General features: G+C 48.1%; 1 protein-coding gene across 5 annotated transcripts in view; it reads right to left on the bottom strand.

Moving 5' to 3' along the window:
• Slc4a5 (solute carrier family 4 member 5) overlaps positions 1–16,866 on the bottom strand; it is an 89,360-nt gene that overhangs the window by 37,284 nt on the left and 35,210 nt on the right. For all 5 annotated transcript variants that reach the window (XM_076939960.1, XM_076939961.1, XM_034511568.2 and 2 more), the window contains 5 exons: positions 6,951–7,111; positions 6,035–6,187; positions 5,062–5,157; positions 2,520–2,575; positions 372–529 (listed from right to left, as the gene is read on the bottom strand). In XM_076939960.1, the coding sequence (XP_076796075.1) occupies positions 372–529; positions 2,520–2,575; positions 5,062–5,157; positions 6,035–6,187; positions 6,951–7,111 (624 nt within the window). The remainder of the gene's footprint in view (positions 1–371; positions 530–2,519; positions 2,576–5,061; positions 5,158–6,034; positions 6,188–6,950; positions 7,112–16,866) is intronic.

Here is a 16,866-nt window from a genome sequence, read left to right as displayed (position 1 = left end):
CAACTGGCTATTGAATCATCTCCCAAGCCTCAGAATCTCCCTTTGACTGTTTTATTTGTTAAAGAAATATTTCTGCTTCTGCCCTCACTGGGCTCTTCTGGGAATATCCTTACATTTGCATCGCTGTCTGGACCACTCTACAACTTCCTTCCTGGCTACTGCCTCCTCCTCCAACCCCTTTCTTTTGTGAGGGTCTTACTGTTGCTTTGGCTGGCCTCGAACCCACAGAGCTCCACCTGCTGGATGCTGGGAATAAAGGTAAGCACCACCATGCTGGACTCCATAATAATGTAAAAGAATATCCCTGCTTTCTGACTGCATGGGGAGTGGCTCCCTGAAGACAGATCTGGTGATACTTTTCAGGGACTCACCTGGTGGGGACAGGCACCTCTGTCACCCCTCCCAGCATGGCAGACTGCACAAGACGAACAAATGCAATGAACGGCTGGTCCAGGAAGTCCACCTCGCCCACAAGCACGTTAGAGGCTTCGGAGTCCTTGGGGATCTTCTTCATGAATTTGTTTTTCCGCTGCTCCGGGAGGAAAATGACACACACCCAAGAAAACCTGGCATGCTCATAGCCTCACTTCAGAGAACAATGGAGATCTAACTTTTAAATCTCTCCAGGGGTGGCCAAGTGTGGTGGTAGACACCTTCTGGTCTACAGAGCCAGTCTCAGGACACCCAGGGCTATAGAGAAACCCTGTCTTGAAAAACTAAAAATGAATAAAAATAAAATCTAAAATCTCCCCAGGGGCTGGAGAGATGAGTAAGTGGTTGAAGAAGCACAAGGCAGTCTGCCCCGCTCCTCTCTGTTAATCCTTGGCATCAGGTCCCACACTCCCTTGCCCCCCTCCCCCCGAGCCGCTGAGCTAAATAGCCATCACTAACATGCCCCCCCAGCCCTGTCCCCCATACAGATCCCCATCCTAGTTTCAACATTAACCCCTGACACCAAGCCCTGCACTCCGCACTCCCTCCTGTGCTAAATCAAACAACCAACACTTCCCCTTCGGTGCAGATGGCTCCTGTCTTTGACAGAAATTAATATCCTTGAAATGATAAGGCCCCCACTCCTGAGCTATGGGAAAGAGACAATCAAATGCTCCCAAACAGCTATGACCGACTTGTAAAAATACACTAGCCTCCGATAAGGAAATAAGTTATTTCTTCCCAGCTCAAAAAGGTCCTTTTCCGGCTACATGGTTCCACCTTGCTGTCTGAACAAACGTTATCCGACAGCATTTCTATACCCTCTACCCAGTCGTGTAACACCAAAGCTCGAAAGCCTCAGCTTATACTTTCTCCCATATGTACCCCAAACCCCAAGATGTGAATGTCACATTCCTAACCTGCAGAGCAGGAAAGACTGTGATCCGGGTCTACACTTATACAATAAAGACTATGTATGTTTACATCAGGGTCGTGATTTCTGGCGGTCTCCTGAGTTCCCTCGAGCTGGACATAACACGGTCAAGACCCTTTGCTGTTCTTATGGAGGACTGGCGTTCAGTTCCCAGCACCCAGTCAGGCAGCACACAACTGCCTGTAACTCCAGCTCCAGGGGATCTGATGCCCTCTTCTGATCTCTTCAAGTACACACACACACACACACACACACACACACACACACACACAAACTTTCCACAGAAAATTTCAAGAGACTGAAATAAACAACCAAATACTCTCTCTAGGTCTATAGATAAGGAGATGCAATGTTTGCTAACCCGAGACCAATCACACCGTCATAGATGGTAGGATTTAGTCACTGAGTAGACCCTAAAACACTCCTCTGTTGTGTGAGCCAAGCAGTCAGAGAAGAGCCCCGGGCTTGCTGAATCTAGCTCTCACCTGCAGCCTCCTTGTTGGAACAGACATAGCCCTTAGCACTTAGTGGTAACCTGCCCAGCCCTCCCTCCAGGCCTTCTCCTTTGGCGGTGGAGAGATGTCTGCTCCGTGGTTTGTTTGCCCCTTGCCCTGTATCCTTACTCAGGAATCTCTGGACCAGGCTCCAAGGGTGCTGGATGTTTCCATGCTTCCAGGCTCCCCCAACGGGACCTCCTGGGAATGTATCATTCTTAGACTTTAAAACAGACAGTAGCCAGGCAGTGGTGGCGCACGCCTTTAATCCCACCACTTGGGAGGCAGAGGCAGGCGGATTTCTGAGTTCAAGGCCAGCCTGGTCTACAGAGTGAGTTCCAGGACAGCCAGGGCTACACAGAGAAACCCTGTCTCAAAAAACCAAAAAAAAAAAAAAAAAAAAAAAAAAAAAAAAAAAAAAACAACCTGAGACAGTGAGTGGGGTCCAGCTGTCCAGAGTAAGAAGGTCAAACAGATGGAGTGATCGACCGACCAACCAGCTCAAATGTCCTAGGGAAGGTTACTTATACGTCCTTCTTAGTCTTAGGGACTTATGTTCCCTTGCAGGAGAGAGGGTTTCAAGGGCTCTCTGCCTGTGAAACCAAAGGCTTCCTCCTCCTCCCTGCCTGCCTCTGCAGTCTAGGGCAGAGCTCTCCTACCTGGTCTGTGTTTGGGGTATGAGAGATGTCATTCATGCTTCTGCTCTGAGCATGACCTAGGAGAGAAAGGAAAGCAAGCCCATCAGGGGAAGCAGGCTCCTGCCAGCTCTTCGAACTCGGCCCCTTGTTCAGAACCACAGCAAGTGTCCCTTCCCTTGGTCCTGCAGCCCCTTCAGCTGGCATCCCCACTCTCCTTCCCCTCAGGGGCAGGGTGCTTGAACAAGAAGCTAACCTCTGGGTTCTGCTGATTCCTAATCATTTCTCCAGCTCTCACATGCTCTCCTCCAGCCTTCGGCCCCACCACCTCACACCTCACCAAAACGCGTACTCCACACACAGCTCTGTGCCGGCTCAGATGGAAGAGACACAGGGATGTATTTTCAGATGAGGTACCAGGTATCACTAGGCTGTAACTTGGTGAGAAGAGACCAGTCTCACCTCTAGCTTTGTGGACCCATGAAAGTCTTGACAGAGAAGGCTGGCTGAGTCCATGTGGACACAGGGACAGCACATGAACTGAATTGCCAATCGCCCCTTCCTCTGGAAGCCATCCTCAGTTCCCACTAGCAGTGAAGTCCAGTGGGCATGCTCAGACGTAGCCCTGCCTTATTTCTAGAACACTGCCCCTCTCCACTCACTTCCCAGGATCCTCTTCTGCTTGACTCTCCATGAGGTTTTGTTTTGCCATCATCCCCTCAGAAGCCTTTCCCACTCCATCCCTGGCAATCACAGCCAAACCCACGGCTTCCACTGTGTGTGTGTGTGTGTGTGACAGAGACATCTGATACCTCCAGGTCATTATCGGCCACAAATCAGCCCTACCTCACCCACTCCCCACAACTTATTCTACCCACTCAGCACTTCCCCCATCCCACTCTTTGGCCACTTGACACCCTGGGATGCAGTCCTGGCTCCTCCCTCCTCCTTGCCTCTCCCGCCTGCCCACCACTTGTTACATCCTATTTCCTTCTTCCCCTCCACTCCTGAATGCCTACCCGACCTCGTTATTCTTTCTTCCTTCCTTTTTTTTTTTTTTTTTAATTTATATGAGTACACTGCAGCTCTCTTCAGACACACCAGAAGAGGGCATTGAATCACATTACAGATGGTTCCATGTGGTTGCTGGGAATTAAACTCAGGACCTCTGGCAGAGCAGTCGGTGCTCTTAACCACTGAACCATCTCTCCAGCCCCTTGTTATTCTTTCTCAGACAAAAATTTGATGGAGGCACACACCTGTTTTTGGATCTTCAGGGTTCCCCTTACCTTCAGAGTCATGTCTTTGTTTTTGTTTGTTTGTTTGCTTGCTTGCTTGCTTTTTACTAGATACACCAGGCCATTTTTTGCCTGACCCTAAGCCGTATGCTCTTGGTGAGCTGCGTGAATATTCTTTCCTCTATCAACTGCTGTTTGTGCCCTGGGTTTTCCTCTTCTCTGAGGCTTCCTCATTGTCATCTGTGCACTGGGCTACCTCAGGGAGGCTGTGTACCTGAGCTACATATGATCCAGTTCACACAGAGCAACAGTCACTTCTTCATAACTCTTGTCTGGGGTACCACTGAACATTGCTGGACAAGAGGGGTCTCCATACACAGAACCAGCTGAACAACTTTCTACGTACTGACCACCGCCCCCTGGTGGCCATATAAGAAATAAGGGACATCGTAGGGTGGAGGTGGGTGAACCAGGCAGGTAACTGCTGTGAGGAGACACTGGTGGGCTGCTCTCCCCGTCCTCCCCCCCAAAAAAATTCTCAATCTTCCTGCTTCCGACCTAAGACCACTGAGATTATAGGTGTGTGCTCCCGTGCCCACATCCCTGACTATTCCCAGATGAGCTTGAAAAAGGCTGTGACCTTTGACCTCACAGTCGTCTAATCATTGTTAATGATCATGCTCAAGTTTCTTCCTCATGGTGACGAGTGGGTGTCTCGGAAGTTCTTGGGAAAGGGACTTAGGTGGATGTTTTAATTGTTGGTTTTTTTGGTTTGTTTGTTGTTGTTGTTTGTTTTGAGACAGTCTCACTCTGTTACCCAGACTGGCATGGAATTCACTGTGTAGCCCAGGCTGGCCTCGAATTTGTAGCAATCCTGCCTCAGCCACCGCACCCAGCAAGGTTTCTGTTTTAACATGCTTGTGTTTTTTGCGGTACTGCAAATCAGTCAGGGCACTTTAAACACGCAGGCTCTCTACTGCTGAGCCCCACCTCCACCCCCAATGCTTTTACTAGGCAGGAAGGCTCTCACTAGAAAACAGCGCACAATGATTAAGTCACCATTAACAAGAGCTTCACCTGCAATCAGTGCACCTGGGATCAGCACTGACGAAACCAGGATTTGGCTGCACTCTGTCTCGCAAGGAATACTACAGCGGTAAATCAGGCCCAGCGGCAAGCCTAGGCTTAAGGGGAAATCTGGTTTCTACTGCTGGTGTCTTTTAGCGAGCTAGGTCCTCAGGTCTACCTTCTCCATCTATGGACACATGGACATCTCCCAGCTGTCACAGCCAGCGTGCTGCTGTCCCTGATTGGCAGAGAACACTCACACAGATGACCATAGCTGGTGCTTTGCCGAATCCTCAGGTCCTCGGTGGAGCGGTGCAGAGTTGGGCCTGCTGATGGGCTCCGGGCAGAGCTGCGATCTGGGAGGGGCAGGAAGACATGTAGCTCCAGCATCTTTACAGCTGCAGCCTCTCTGGCTAGCACAGTGACTAGTCACTTCAACTAAACTTCAGCGTCTCTTCACTACCAGACACATCTCCCCTTCCAAGAATGATGTTTAAAGGAATATCGTGAATAAGATTACACAGGAATGGGTCTGGAGAGATGGCTCGGTGGTTAAGAGGATTGGTTGATGCTCCTGATGACCCTGGGAAATATTCATACAGTTGAAAACAAGATGCAACACAGTGTTGGCTAAATTGACACTGGGGGCAGCAGATGACCTACCTTCGTCTCTGATTTTGCTACCGGTGGCTCATGTTTGTCTGCTGGGCTTGCCAGGCCTAGAGCCTTCAGAGGCCAAGGGTGAGTGAATAGTCTTCTCTCCCCAAACGGCCCCAGACTTTGCTAGCTAGAATGGTATACAAGCCCTGGCACACTTGAGGTGACTTCAATGCTCCCACCATCTTCACGTGCCCCACCTTCTGCAGAGGTTTCTGGCTTCTCTTGAATTGGTGAAAAACTCTTTCCTAAGCAAGCCATCCCTCTAGGCATTCCCTGGTGCTGTGTGCCTGGAGACTCTGGCCTGTCTGCTCCTCCTACCCAGGATGCACTCCAGACCAACAGATCTCTCAGGCATTAGGACACATTTGAAGGTCTCAAGTCATTGCAGTGTGCAGTGCAGGCTGTGAGCCAGCCATTCCTAGGAACTACTGTGTTCTGGTGTCAGGAACAACATGGAGTATGGCTTCAAGGTTTTGGACTTTCTTTAGGATCATGAAGTCAGATAGTTCCGGCCCCCAAACCGGGCTCACCTGGTCACATGCCCTGCGCCCACCAGCAAACAGCCCCACTCACTCGTAGTGGAAACCGACTTCCCGATGTCTGCAAGGGAACGGTGGATGGGCTTCTTGGTTTGGTGACGATGCTTCCTCAGTAACACATAGCTGACCCTTTCCCGGAGCTCTGGTCGCAGAAGTCCATCTTCTATCTGCTTCTCAATGACATCATCTGGATGAGAAACAAACAAGTTGGGCCCACGTGGGAGAGAACGAGCCCAAGGCTTTGAGGTCTTGCTTCTTCCAGGCTATTAGTGGGATTGAGAATGACCAAAGGGATCAAGGAGCTGAAAATAGTCCCGTGGCTCTGCCAACCCCGATATCTTCATGTCTAAGGTTATGGATATGTCTCGGGTGTGTGCCCGCGTGGACAGAAGTCTCTGCTCTTTCTCTCCATGTTGTGAAACATGTTTAAGTAGGACCTATGAAAGTGCACCAGGAAGCAAATAGGTGCTGTGTTAAATGGTTTTCATCCCCCAGGTGAATTCTTTTTTAGAGAAATAATAGTTATAGCCAAACTAAATGTGTTAGGTGGAATAAGTCTCAGAGGGGTGTTTCAGAACAAGGAATCAAGCTACCTCCTTGTTTGATACTCCACTGAATGGGAGCTAGTTTTCAAAAAAAAAAAAAAAAGAAAGAAAGATAGTCCATTTTCCTCTGAAAAGAAACAAGTTGCCATGGCAATAGTTGTCTCTGCCCATCCAAGGAGCCCCTCTCTCTGCCTGCCACATTTCAGGGATGCTCTTTTGCTAGCTGTTGGCGGTCTGCATGGAAACTAGAAGCAGTTGGGACACTGCCTAGACAGTGCCAGAGTCAAAATCCTGCAGAATCAGGCAAGCGTTGAGATGGCCAGTCATACAGACTTGCAGGTTGACACCAGGTTGGGGAAATGGCCTTGATTTGCTGGGACCATAGCAGAGATGTCCTGGACTCACCTATGATCTTCGGTAAGGAGCCACTGTCCAGATCCAGCAGCACCGTCCCTGTCTGCAGGCAGGTGCGGAGCTCAAAGAGGCTGTGCAGGGACAGCGTGGACACATGGGGCTTGCTCCAGCGTTCTCCTCCTTCCTCTACCTTTTCTTCAAATTTTATCCACCTGGAAGAAGAACGGGGCTCAGCACAGCCAGTGCTCTCAGGAGGAGACCTACTCCAGGTCAACCCGGTAGTGTGGTGTAGCAGTTTCCTCTAAGATTGAAACATTCTATCCTGTAGGAAGCTCCTTCAACAAGAATCTACAACAACTCAACATAGCTTTAAGAAGTCCCTGAAACTGATCAGACTCACTAGGTCCCTTCCTGCCAGAATAAGCAATAGAAGTTAAGAATCCCTCTAAGATGAGCAGGGTCAAGCTACAAAAAATACTTTCTGAGAAGCCAAGCTGCCTGAAAGAAGGGTGGGGGTGGAAACCAGCTGAGTTACCTGGAAGAGGTTTAGACCAACTAAATCACTTGGAAGACACACTCTGTAACCTGTTGAGCTGCCTGCAGGCTGTGCAGTATGCTTCAAGTTCCCAGCTTTTTTGAGCAGTCACCCATGCTAGGGTGGGCTTTGGCGATACAGTTGTCTCTGAGTCATTTCTGTTTCTGAAAATAATTCTGTAAATATTCCTATAAATAACCCTGGCAAAATTCATGGTTCACCAAGTTGTACTGTGGTGATATCTGTTCTTTGGTCTGTCATCATAAGTTCCCTATCTGGGGTAAGTAGATCTCTCTCTCTCTCTCTCTCTCTCTCTCTCTCTCTCTCTCTCTCTCTCTCTCTCTCTCTGTGTGTGTGTGTGTGTGTGTGTGTGTGTGTGTGTGTGTCCAGGAAAAGTCTTGTCACATAAGTACATACAGTTGGAGACATTGATTGGTCCTGAATTCCCAAGCAGAGGATCCCTTGATGCTGTCTGTCTATCCTAACACTAACTGATGCTGGCATGCTAAGGACAGAATGATCACAGACAGACATGGAGAATCTTCTGACGTGATAGAAATTTTAACATTAAGATTTGAGGTTGAACAGCTCTACACAGTAAATGAGTATCATTTACTACTTAAATGAGACAGTGCTAGGTTATTTTATGACAATAATTTTGTTTTTTAAGTCTCAACTGGATTCTGGTTACTGCTGGTTGGTTACTTTTAAGTGTTCCATGTGGTTTGCTAGGAACAGGGGAAATGTCCCCAGACAAAAAGTATCTCCCTCCGGGATGCTTTTTGTGCCAAGAAAGTGCTTGCTGTATAAACATAAGGACCTTAATTCAATCCCCAGTACCCCAGATAAATATTCAGGTGTGGGACTGTGTGCTTGTAATCCCAACCCTGGGAGGATTACAGGAGGATCCCTAGGGCTCACTGTGAGCCAGCCTAGCTAAATTGTTTATGTTGGTCCCCTGGTCAGAGAGAAACTCTGTCCCAAACCAAGGTGTAGAGCTCTTGAGAAGCAACACTAGTGACTTCTGGCCTCCAGATGCCTGTTCACACATACTCACAACCTGTCCCCAAGATGTGTCCCTCAGGTTCTACTACACAGGGTCTGGGGGTGCCATGCCCTCCACTGTAGAGTTTAACTGTGAATTCACATTCAGGTTACAGTCCAGATGTCACCTGGAGAAGAAAGGAGCGAAAGGCAGCCATGTGGAGGAATTTGCCCTTTCAGGAAATCTAGAATCACAGGATAAAAGTGATGGAGTGAGGAGTCCTTGGACAGCGAGCAGAGGCATCACCCGACCAGGCCTCTGATTCAGAGGCAGCTCCAGACAGCTGGCAGAGTCCCCAGGGACTCTAAGTGTCCCAGCTGCAGACTTCAGTCCACCATAAGGACAGATTGCCTCCGAACCACTAGGCGGCTTCTACCTGCACCAATTGTAACCTGAATTGCTCTGGGTTCCTCTGCAAAACAAGTTTATGGAGTCTGTGGGGAATTTGTCAGCAGGTGGGAGTGTGGCTACCAACCATGACAATCTGAGTTGCAGGATTTTTTTTTCTCTTCCACCATGTGGGTTCCAGGGATCAAATGTAGTCACTAGGCCTGGCAGCAAGTACCTTTACCTGCTGAGCCATCTCTCTAGCCCAGGCTAGTGCAAACTCACAGCTCTCCTTCCTTCACCTCCGAGGTACTGGGATCATAGAGACGCATCACCACATCCAGCTGAACTCAGATTGCATGCACACGTGTGTATATGTTGTATGCACATGCATGTGCACTGGTGCACATGAAAGCCAGAGGTTGTTGTTTTTAAGGATATATATATATATATGTGTGTGTGTGTGTGTGTGTGTGTGTGTGTTCATCTGTATGTCAGTGCATTGTGTGTATGAAGTGTCCACAAAGACCAGTGGAGGGCATCAGATTCCCTGGAATGAGGATTACAGATGAATGTGAACCACTGTGGGACCCAAGCTAGAAAGCAGACCATGCTTTTACCCATTTCTCTGGCCCCCCTCATCTTGTTTTGAGACAGACCTTGACCAAGTTCAAAGAAAAGTAACGTACCATGAGATTTGATCCCTAGCACCCACATAGCAGGCATCTCACAACCATCCAGGGGCTTCTCTGCCCTCCCCTGAACTCAATGGTGTCAATCACATGTATGGTATACAATACATATAAAATAATAACAAATAAATCTAAAAAATTTTAAAGGTGTTCTTATTTTTTAGAGGCACCCACTGAAGCATTTACATGTGTAATGGTATGGTAGTTGGAACTTGTGCTACCATGAGCTAGTATGTCAGAGCAGGGTGTGGGGGACCTTGATTGGCCGTGAGTTAACGGGTAAAGGTTGAGAGTTGGGTGATACACTACTTTCATGAACTCCAAACTTTCTACAGTCCAAATGCTTAAATATTTTCTAAAATGAATAAAGGCATAGGCTCTTTCTAGAGATTCTGGACGAAGCCAGGCTTCCCAGCCGTGTGCCCCTGATGGAACAGTTTGTGTGCTTCGCAACAATTCACTGCAAAGCAAGCTTTATACCATGGTTGGCTTTCAAAAGCACAAATTACAGTCAGAGAAGCAGGTCAAGCAGAAAGAAAATCTCTGAGTTGGAAAAAGACTTTTCGGTATTTTATCCAGTCCTGACCAGTGCCGTGGCCTCCACTTCCGTGCCTGCCAGAGGCAGGAGCCAGGTGCCCCTTTCTCTGAACAGAACCTTAAAGAGTCACATGTTCCAGAAAGCAGCTCTCTGTCCCAAAGAGGAGAGGTCCAGACCCAAGGCCTTTTCTTCAACTGGTAACTCAAACAGGATGGTTGCTGCTGACTGCTGATCCAGACATAATAAAAACAAGTGTCCCAGGGCTAGCCACCAGGTACAGACCAGGCTTCAAGCACAAACCTCCAGGCATGGGAAGAAGCCATCTCAGAAGAAAAGTCTAGAAAGAGCTGGAAGCCAAGATGAGGCTGAGGGTACATAGTTCAGACAGTGGGTGCTTGCCTTCAATGCAGGAAGCCAGTGTTTGCTCCCCAAGCATCACATGAAAAACAACCCAGCCCAGCTAGGTATAGCAGTGCACACATTTAATGCCAGCACTCAGGAGGCAGGGGCAGGGGCAGAGGCAAAGAGGCAGAGAGAGGCAGAGAGGCAGGCAGAGGGGCAGAGGGGCAGAGGGGCAGAGGGGCAGAGGGGCAGAGGGGCAGAGGGGCAGAGGGGCAGAGGGGCAGAGGGGCAGAGGGGCAGAGGGGCAGAGGGGCAGAGGGGCAGAGGGGCAGAGGGGCAGAGGGGCAGAGGGGCAGAGGAGTAGAGGGGCAGAGGCATCTCTTTGAGATGGAGGCCAGCCTAGTCTACACAGTGACTTCCATGCTAGCCAGGGCCACATAGTGAGACCCTATATCAAACAAAAACAAAACAACAGCAAGCATGATGGTGCAGGCACTTGGGAAGTAGAAAGTAGAAGCAGGAAGATCAGAAGTTCAGGGTTGGCTAGCCAGATGGCTCAGTGGGTAAGGCCATTTGCCAAGAGTCTAGTGATCTCAGTTTGATCCCTGGAACCCACATAAAGGTGGGAGGAGAAAACCAACTCCACAGAGTCTGCCTCTGCCCTGCACCATGTGAGCGCACAGGCACACACATACATGTTTTAAAATAATTAAAGCCAAGAAGTTCAAAATCATTCCCGGCTGACTACATAGCTGAGTGTGAGGCCAGCCTGAGCCACACCACCCAGGCTGAATCCCACCCAAACTTCCTAATCAGAGGACTGGGAATCGGACATCAGTGTTATTTAAAGGGAAGGCATGGGAGAGCTGCTGAGACAGCTGGGCTGTGAAGAGCACTGGCTGCTCTTTCAGAGGGTTCGATTCCCAGCACCCACATGGTGGCTGTAACTCCAGCTCCATGGGATCTGTTTATGTCGGCTTCTTGCACACTGAGCGAGCACTGTACCAATTGAGCCGTAGCCTCTGTGGAATTTGTTTGTTTTGTTTCTAATATAAGGACCCTGTGCTGGCTGGTTTCATGTTAGCTTGACACGGGTTATTGTCATCAGAGAGGAAGGAATCTTGGTCGAGAAAATGCCTCCATAAAATCTGGCTGGAGGCAAGCCATTCAGAATATTTTCTTAATTAGTGATTGACAGGGAAAGGTTTTAGCACATAGTGAGTGGTACGATTCCTGGACTGGTGGTCCTGTATTCTATTTAAAAAAAAAAAAGCCCGAGCAAGCCATGAAGAGCAAACAAGAAAGCAGCACCCCTCCGTGGCCTCGACACCAGTCTCTGCCTCCCATGTTCCTGCCCTGACTTCCTTCAGTGATAAAGAGTGGTGTGGATGTGTAAGTTAAAAACCCTTCTCCACAAGTTGCTCTTAGTTTTACCATATCAATAGTAACCCTCAGACAGTCCCCTATGTGATCTAAGCTAGTCTTAAATTTGAACGGTAGCCTTCAAGGTTGGCCTTGAACTTGTGACCCTTCTACTTCAGCTTTCTAAGGGATGGGATTACAGCTATGTCCTATCACGTGTGACAATTTTAAAGCATTTTTAAAGTGCAACTCGATCTCCTGAGCAATGCAACATCTGATGTCCAGGCTGTGTTGATTCTGAAACATATTGGTGGGGCTGGAACCACAGCTCAGCAGTTAAGAGCACCCACTGCTCCTGCAAAAGACCCCTGTTCTGGACCCAGGACCCAAGTGGCAGCCCGCCATTGTCTGCAACTCCAGTTCCAGGGGATTCGATGCCCCCTCTGGCCTCTGAGGACCCTGCACGTGCATGGTGCACATGCAGGCAGGCAAAATACTTATGTACATAAAATAAAGTCAATCTTAAAAAATAAAGAAGTATGTTTGGTGTTGGAGAGAAGGCTGGGCAGTTGAGAGCGCGTGCTGCTCTTATAGAGTGTCTGACCTCAGTTCCCCACACCTGTGTCAGGTGTCACACTCCACCTATAACTCAAACTCTGGAGGATTCCATGCCCTCTCCTGGTCTCCTTGGGCTCCTGCACACACAGGTGCACAAAGCCACTCTCCCATACTCATAAATAAAAGATAACAATAGTTTTAAAAGAAAAAAATATATACTTGTGTGAATTTTTTCTTTGTTTCTTTTGTTTGTTTGATTGATTGATTTTTATTTTGTAGCCAAGGCTGGCCTTGAACTTGCTAAGTACCTGAAGATGTTCCTGAACTCTCAAGTGCTGGTTTCATAGGTCTGTGCCACCACATCTGGCTGCTTTAGTACATGAATTTAAGTTTACTCACCTAGGATACATGAAGTCCATGCCCCTGCCGTGGTCACTCTGTGCCACCCCTTACTTTATTCTGTACTTTTCGCACCCCAAAGCCTGACTTCTACAGGAAGCTTTAACAGCATCTGTCTAAGGCCCATTTCTAATCCACTAAAATGCTCTGATTACATTTTTTTTTTAAATTTGGGATACTTATGTGTATGTGATGTTGTGGTCATGAGGATGCCACAATGACCTTGTGGGAGTCAGAGGGCAAATCTCAGAGTTGGCTCTCTCCTGAGACCATGTAGGCCCTGGCGAATGAACTCAGGTTGTCAGATTTGACACCAGGCTCCCGATCCACTGGGCCATCTCAATAGCCCTGTAACTCATTCTTATATGTGTAACAGACAGATTTTTTTTTTTAAAGAAAGCAATTTATTTATTTCATTTTATGTGTTTGAGTGTTTTGCCTGCATGTACAAAGTAAGAGAGCTCACGTGTGCAGTGTCTGCAGAGGCCGGGAGAGTCAGCTGTCCTGGGACTGGAGCTAGAGACAGCTGTCTGCCTCTGTTGTGGCAATGAGAACTGAGCCTGGGCTTTCAGGAAGAGCAGCGAATACTTTTAAGTGCTGAGCCCTCTTTCCAGCCCCTAGGTTCATTTCTTAAAAGTAATATGAATAGCCGGGCAGTGGTGGCGCACGCCTTTAATCCCAGCACTTCAGAGGCAGAGGCAGGCAGATTTCTGAGTTCAAAGCCAGCCTGGTCTACAGAGTGAGTTCCAGGATAGCCAGGGCTACACAGAAAAACCCTGTCTCAAAAAACAAACAAACAAACAAACAAACAATGTGAGCTGACTCTCATCATCCAGCAAGTACTCAACCTTCCAGGAGACTGATATCAGGACTGCAGGTCCCAGCAGGAACTGAGAGTGAGTGTTGGTCAGTTATAAGCCACTTTCCTGGAGGTTGCCAAGGACTCAGCAAGAACCACCTGGATTCAGTCCTTTCTAAAATGGTGATGGAAACGAATGAACCTTTACCAAGGATGGAACACCTGGAGCTACAGAGATGGCTCAGCAGTTAAGAGCACTTCTTTCCATTAGGACCCAGGTCTGATTCCCGGCACCTACAAAATGACTCACAAGCATCTTTAACTCCAGCTCCAGGGAATCTGATGCCATCTTCTGACCTCTGGGGGCACCAGCCATCCATATATGTGGTACAAATATGTACCTAAAGGCAAAACACTCACACATAAAATAAATAATAACGAATGAATCCAATTTTTTAAAATGTTTAAAGAATAGAACAGGTATGCAAATTCTGTTTTACTTTCATAGTTTACATGATAAACTCACACTACATAAAATCACACAGGGTTGATTCAGGCTCAGTAGGTTAAGGTACTTGCTTCTGAATTCAGTCCTCAGGACCCACATGATGGATGAGGATGGAGGGAGAGAACAGACTCCACTGCTGTGCTTTGTCTTCTACTTGCAGTCTGTAACACACACACACACACACACAGAGAGAGAGAGAGACACACACACACACACAGAGAGAGAGAGACACATGCATGCACACACAGACATATAAATAAATAAAATATATATATTTTAAAAAGCACATGCATGAAGGTAGGCATGTGAAATGGAGTACATGGTTTCTACAACCAATCTAAACACACACCCATGGTTTGTCAAGCAAACCTGGCGGTGAGTTTGAAATACTATAGCATGTAAGAGCCATGGCTGAAGTGTTACATGCACTTAGAGAGTTCAGGGGGCACCAGAGGGGCTGATAAGCATCAGAAGGTTTCACCATCCTGTTGGGATGACCACTTTCATCCAGGCTCAGAAGTTCATCTCTTTAGGTTCAGTACAAAGCTGACGACCAGTAACAACCAGCTTCCCAAGAGCTGATGTGTAACCCTAACGTGGGCAGCTTACTTATCTTACAGTAAGATTTGTAAAAGCCTCTCAGCCTCCAGCCCTTTCGTCATCTCGGTCGACACACTAGAAAGGTCAGGTGAGCATCAGGATATCGCTCAGCATAGCATCCAAATGAGACATGCTGGCTAAGTGCTTACAACATTCAGCAGATCCAGGATAAGGAGCCGAATGAAGCCTCCATCTCTGAAGATGAGATGTGTCTGAGACCAGGACCAGACTGTTGGGCCCTCTTACACTGTTCTGGAATGAACCCACTTTCTTCCTGCCATAGTTACCTGAGTCTCTGTAATTCAGTCTTCCTTTACACTTGCCTAAGGACCTTGGCAAGGCTTTGGTGATGTCTTCCATGTGGGAATTCTTGGAGAGCCATTCTGTCCTAGGAAAGTGACTATAGCTGTGGGGCATGGAATGTCCTGCTCACAGGCCTGGCTCAGGAGAGATGGCCACCCTGTTATACACAAGCCACAACAGAGCCATCGGACAAAGCAACTGGCTGATTCTGAGCTGGGTCTCTCGGGGGAAGGCTCTGGGGGCTGTACCTCTGTGAGTCCTCTTGTCTGTGCATCCAGGAGGTTTATATTGTCTTTTTCAGGGGACTGTTAATCACCAGCTTGTCAGGCTCCCTCGGACTCCAGTTTGCACTGTCTCCCACCTGATCTAGATTTTCAGGGTCTCTCGCCCACCTCCAGGGCCGGGCCAGGGTCACTTCTCTATGTGAGGCCTCCCAGGAGTCCAGGGTGGACAGATAACTCTTCTCTGGCCACCATTAGTGCTTACTAATAAAGACAATGGTTCAAGCTTACCAAGCACTTTCTAGATGCCAGCTGCTCTGCTTCTTGTAGGACATGCATTACTTCACCCTCCCCAAGTATCAGGCAGCCTACCAGAGACAGGGTCTGAGTACAAGTCCTTTGATAGAAGAACCTGTGTTCTCAAACTCTGCACATGCCTCCCTGGGTCCCAACTATCCTGTATTTGAGCACACACCTGCCTTTTACACTAGGTCAAGAGTCAGAAAACAAGGCCCCTTGAGCTAATAGTGACTGTGGCCTGTTTTCATATGGTCAGCTCAACTGAAATAGCTTCTAGGGGCTGGAGAGATGGGACAGTGGTTAAGAGCATTGTCTCCTCTTTCGGAGACCCAGGTTCAATTCCTATCTTCCCATATGGAGGCTAAAAATCATCATAACTCCAGTTCCAGGGGTTCTGGTGTCACTTCTGACAGCTGAACCACCACAGGCCCAGTTTTTGTTACATATTTAAAGCTTTACTAAGGAGGAAGGAAGAGAAGAAAGAGAAGGAGGATGAGAGAGAGGAAGTGATTGGAGAAGGGAGTATTCGTGAGCCCAAAGGCCAGGGGATTTTCACCCTAACCTTTAACAGAAAAAGCTCCCCAGCCTCCGTATCCACATGGGAGGATAAATTCAGACCTGGCTTATTTTAATTTTCTCCAGAGTCCTAACAACTGGTATTTTTTAGAATGAAGGAAAAAAAGAGGGTGTCAGTAAGGTAACTTGAAGCATCTTGAGAGCCCTGGTTGACCTGGGATTGCAATGCCATGGTGGAGGTGGAGATGAGCAGGGGCATTTCTGGCTAGTCTGACTAGCTATATTAGCAGGTGCCTAGCTCACAAAACAAGGAGGAGCAGGCAAGATGACTCAGTAAGTAAAGTGCTTCACCGCTAGGAAATCAGCTTCTGACCCCGCACAGGTGCCATGTAGCACGTGTGCACTTTCCCTACACGTGCACACATACAAACAGATAAAGGAAAAATAAAACATACAAAGTGCATAGCAACCGACAAACATGACCAGAAGTTGACCTCTGGCCTACACACACACACACACACACACACACACACACACACACACGCGCGCACACACACGTACGTGTGCAGGCATGCACTCACACACCCACGCATGCATATGCTTGTACACACTCCTACTTTCCTGCTTGCTCCCCATAAACTTCAGGTATGTGTGTGTGTTTGGTAGTGAAGGAAGAAGAGAGAAGGCTGGTGCTATACCAGGTGGGAACCAGCAACCTGCAGTGTTCAGACCAGTGGGTCAGCAGAAGGAAAAGCAAACAACTGCAGAAACCTTCACCTGACCTCAGATCTCCATGCATGACTCTATTATTAAGAAACACAATAGCCGGGCAGTGGTAGTGCACACTTTTAATCCCAACACTTAGGAGGCAGAGGCAGGCAGATTTCTGAGTTTGAGGTCAGCCTGGTCTACAGAGAGTTCC

The sequence above is a fragment of the Arvicanthis niloticus genome, chromosome 9 (genome assembly GCF_011762505.2).
Source record: "Arvicanthis niloticus isolate mArvNil1 chromosome 9, mArvNil1.pat.X, whole genome shotgun sequence".
Classification (NCBI taxonomy): Eukaryota; Metazoa; Chordata; class Mammalia; order Rodentia; family Muridae; genus Arvicanthis; species Arvicanthis niloticus.
Note: the sequence above shows the minus strand (reverse complement) of the source record. Positions and strands in the feature narration are given on the sequence as shown.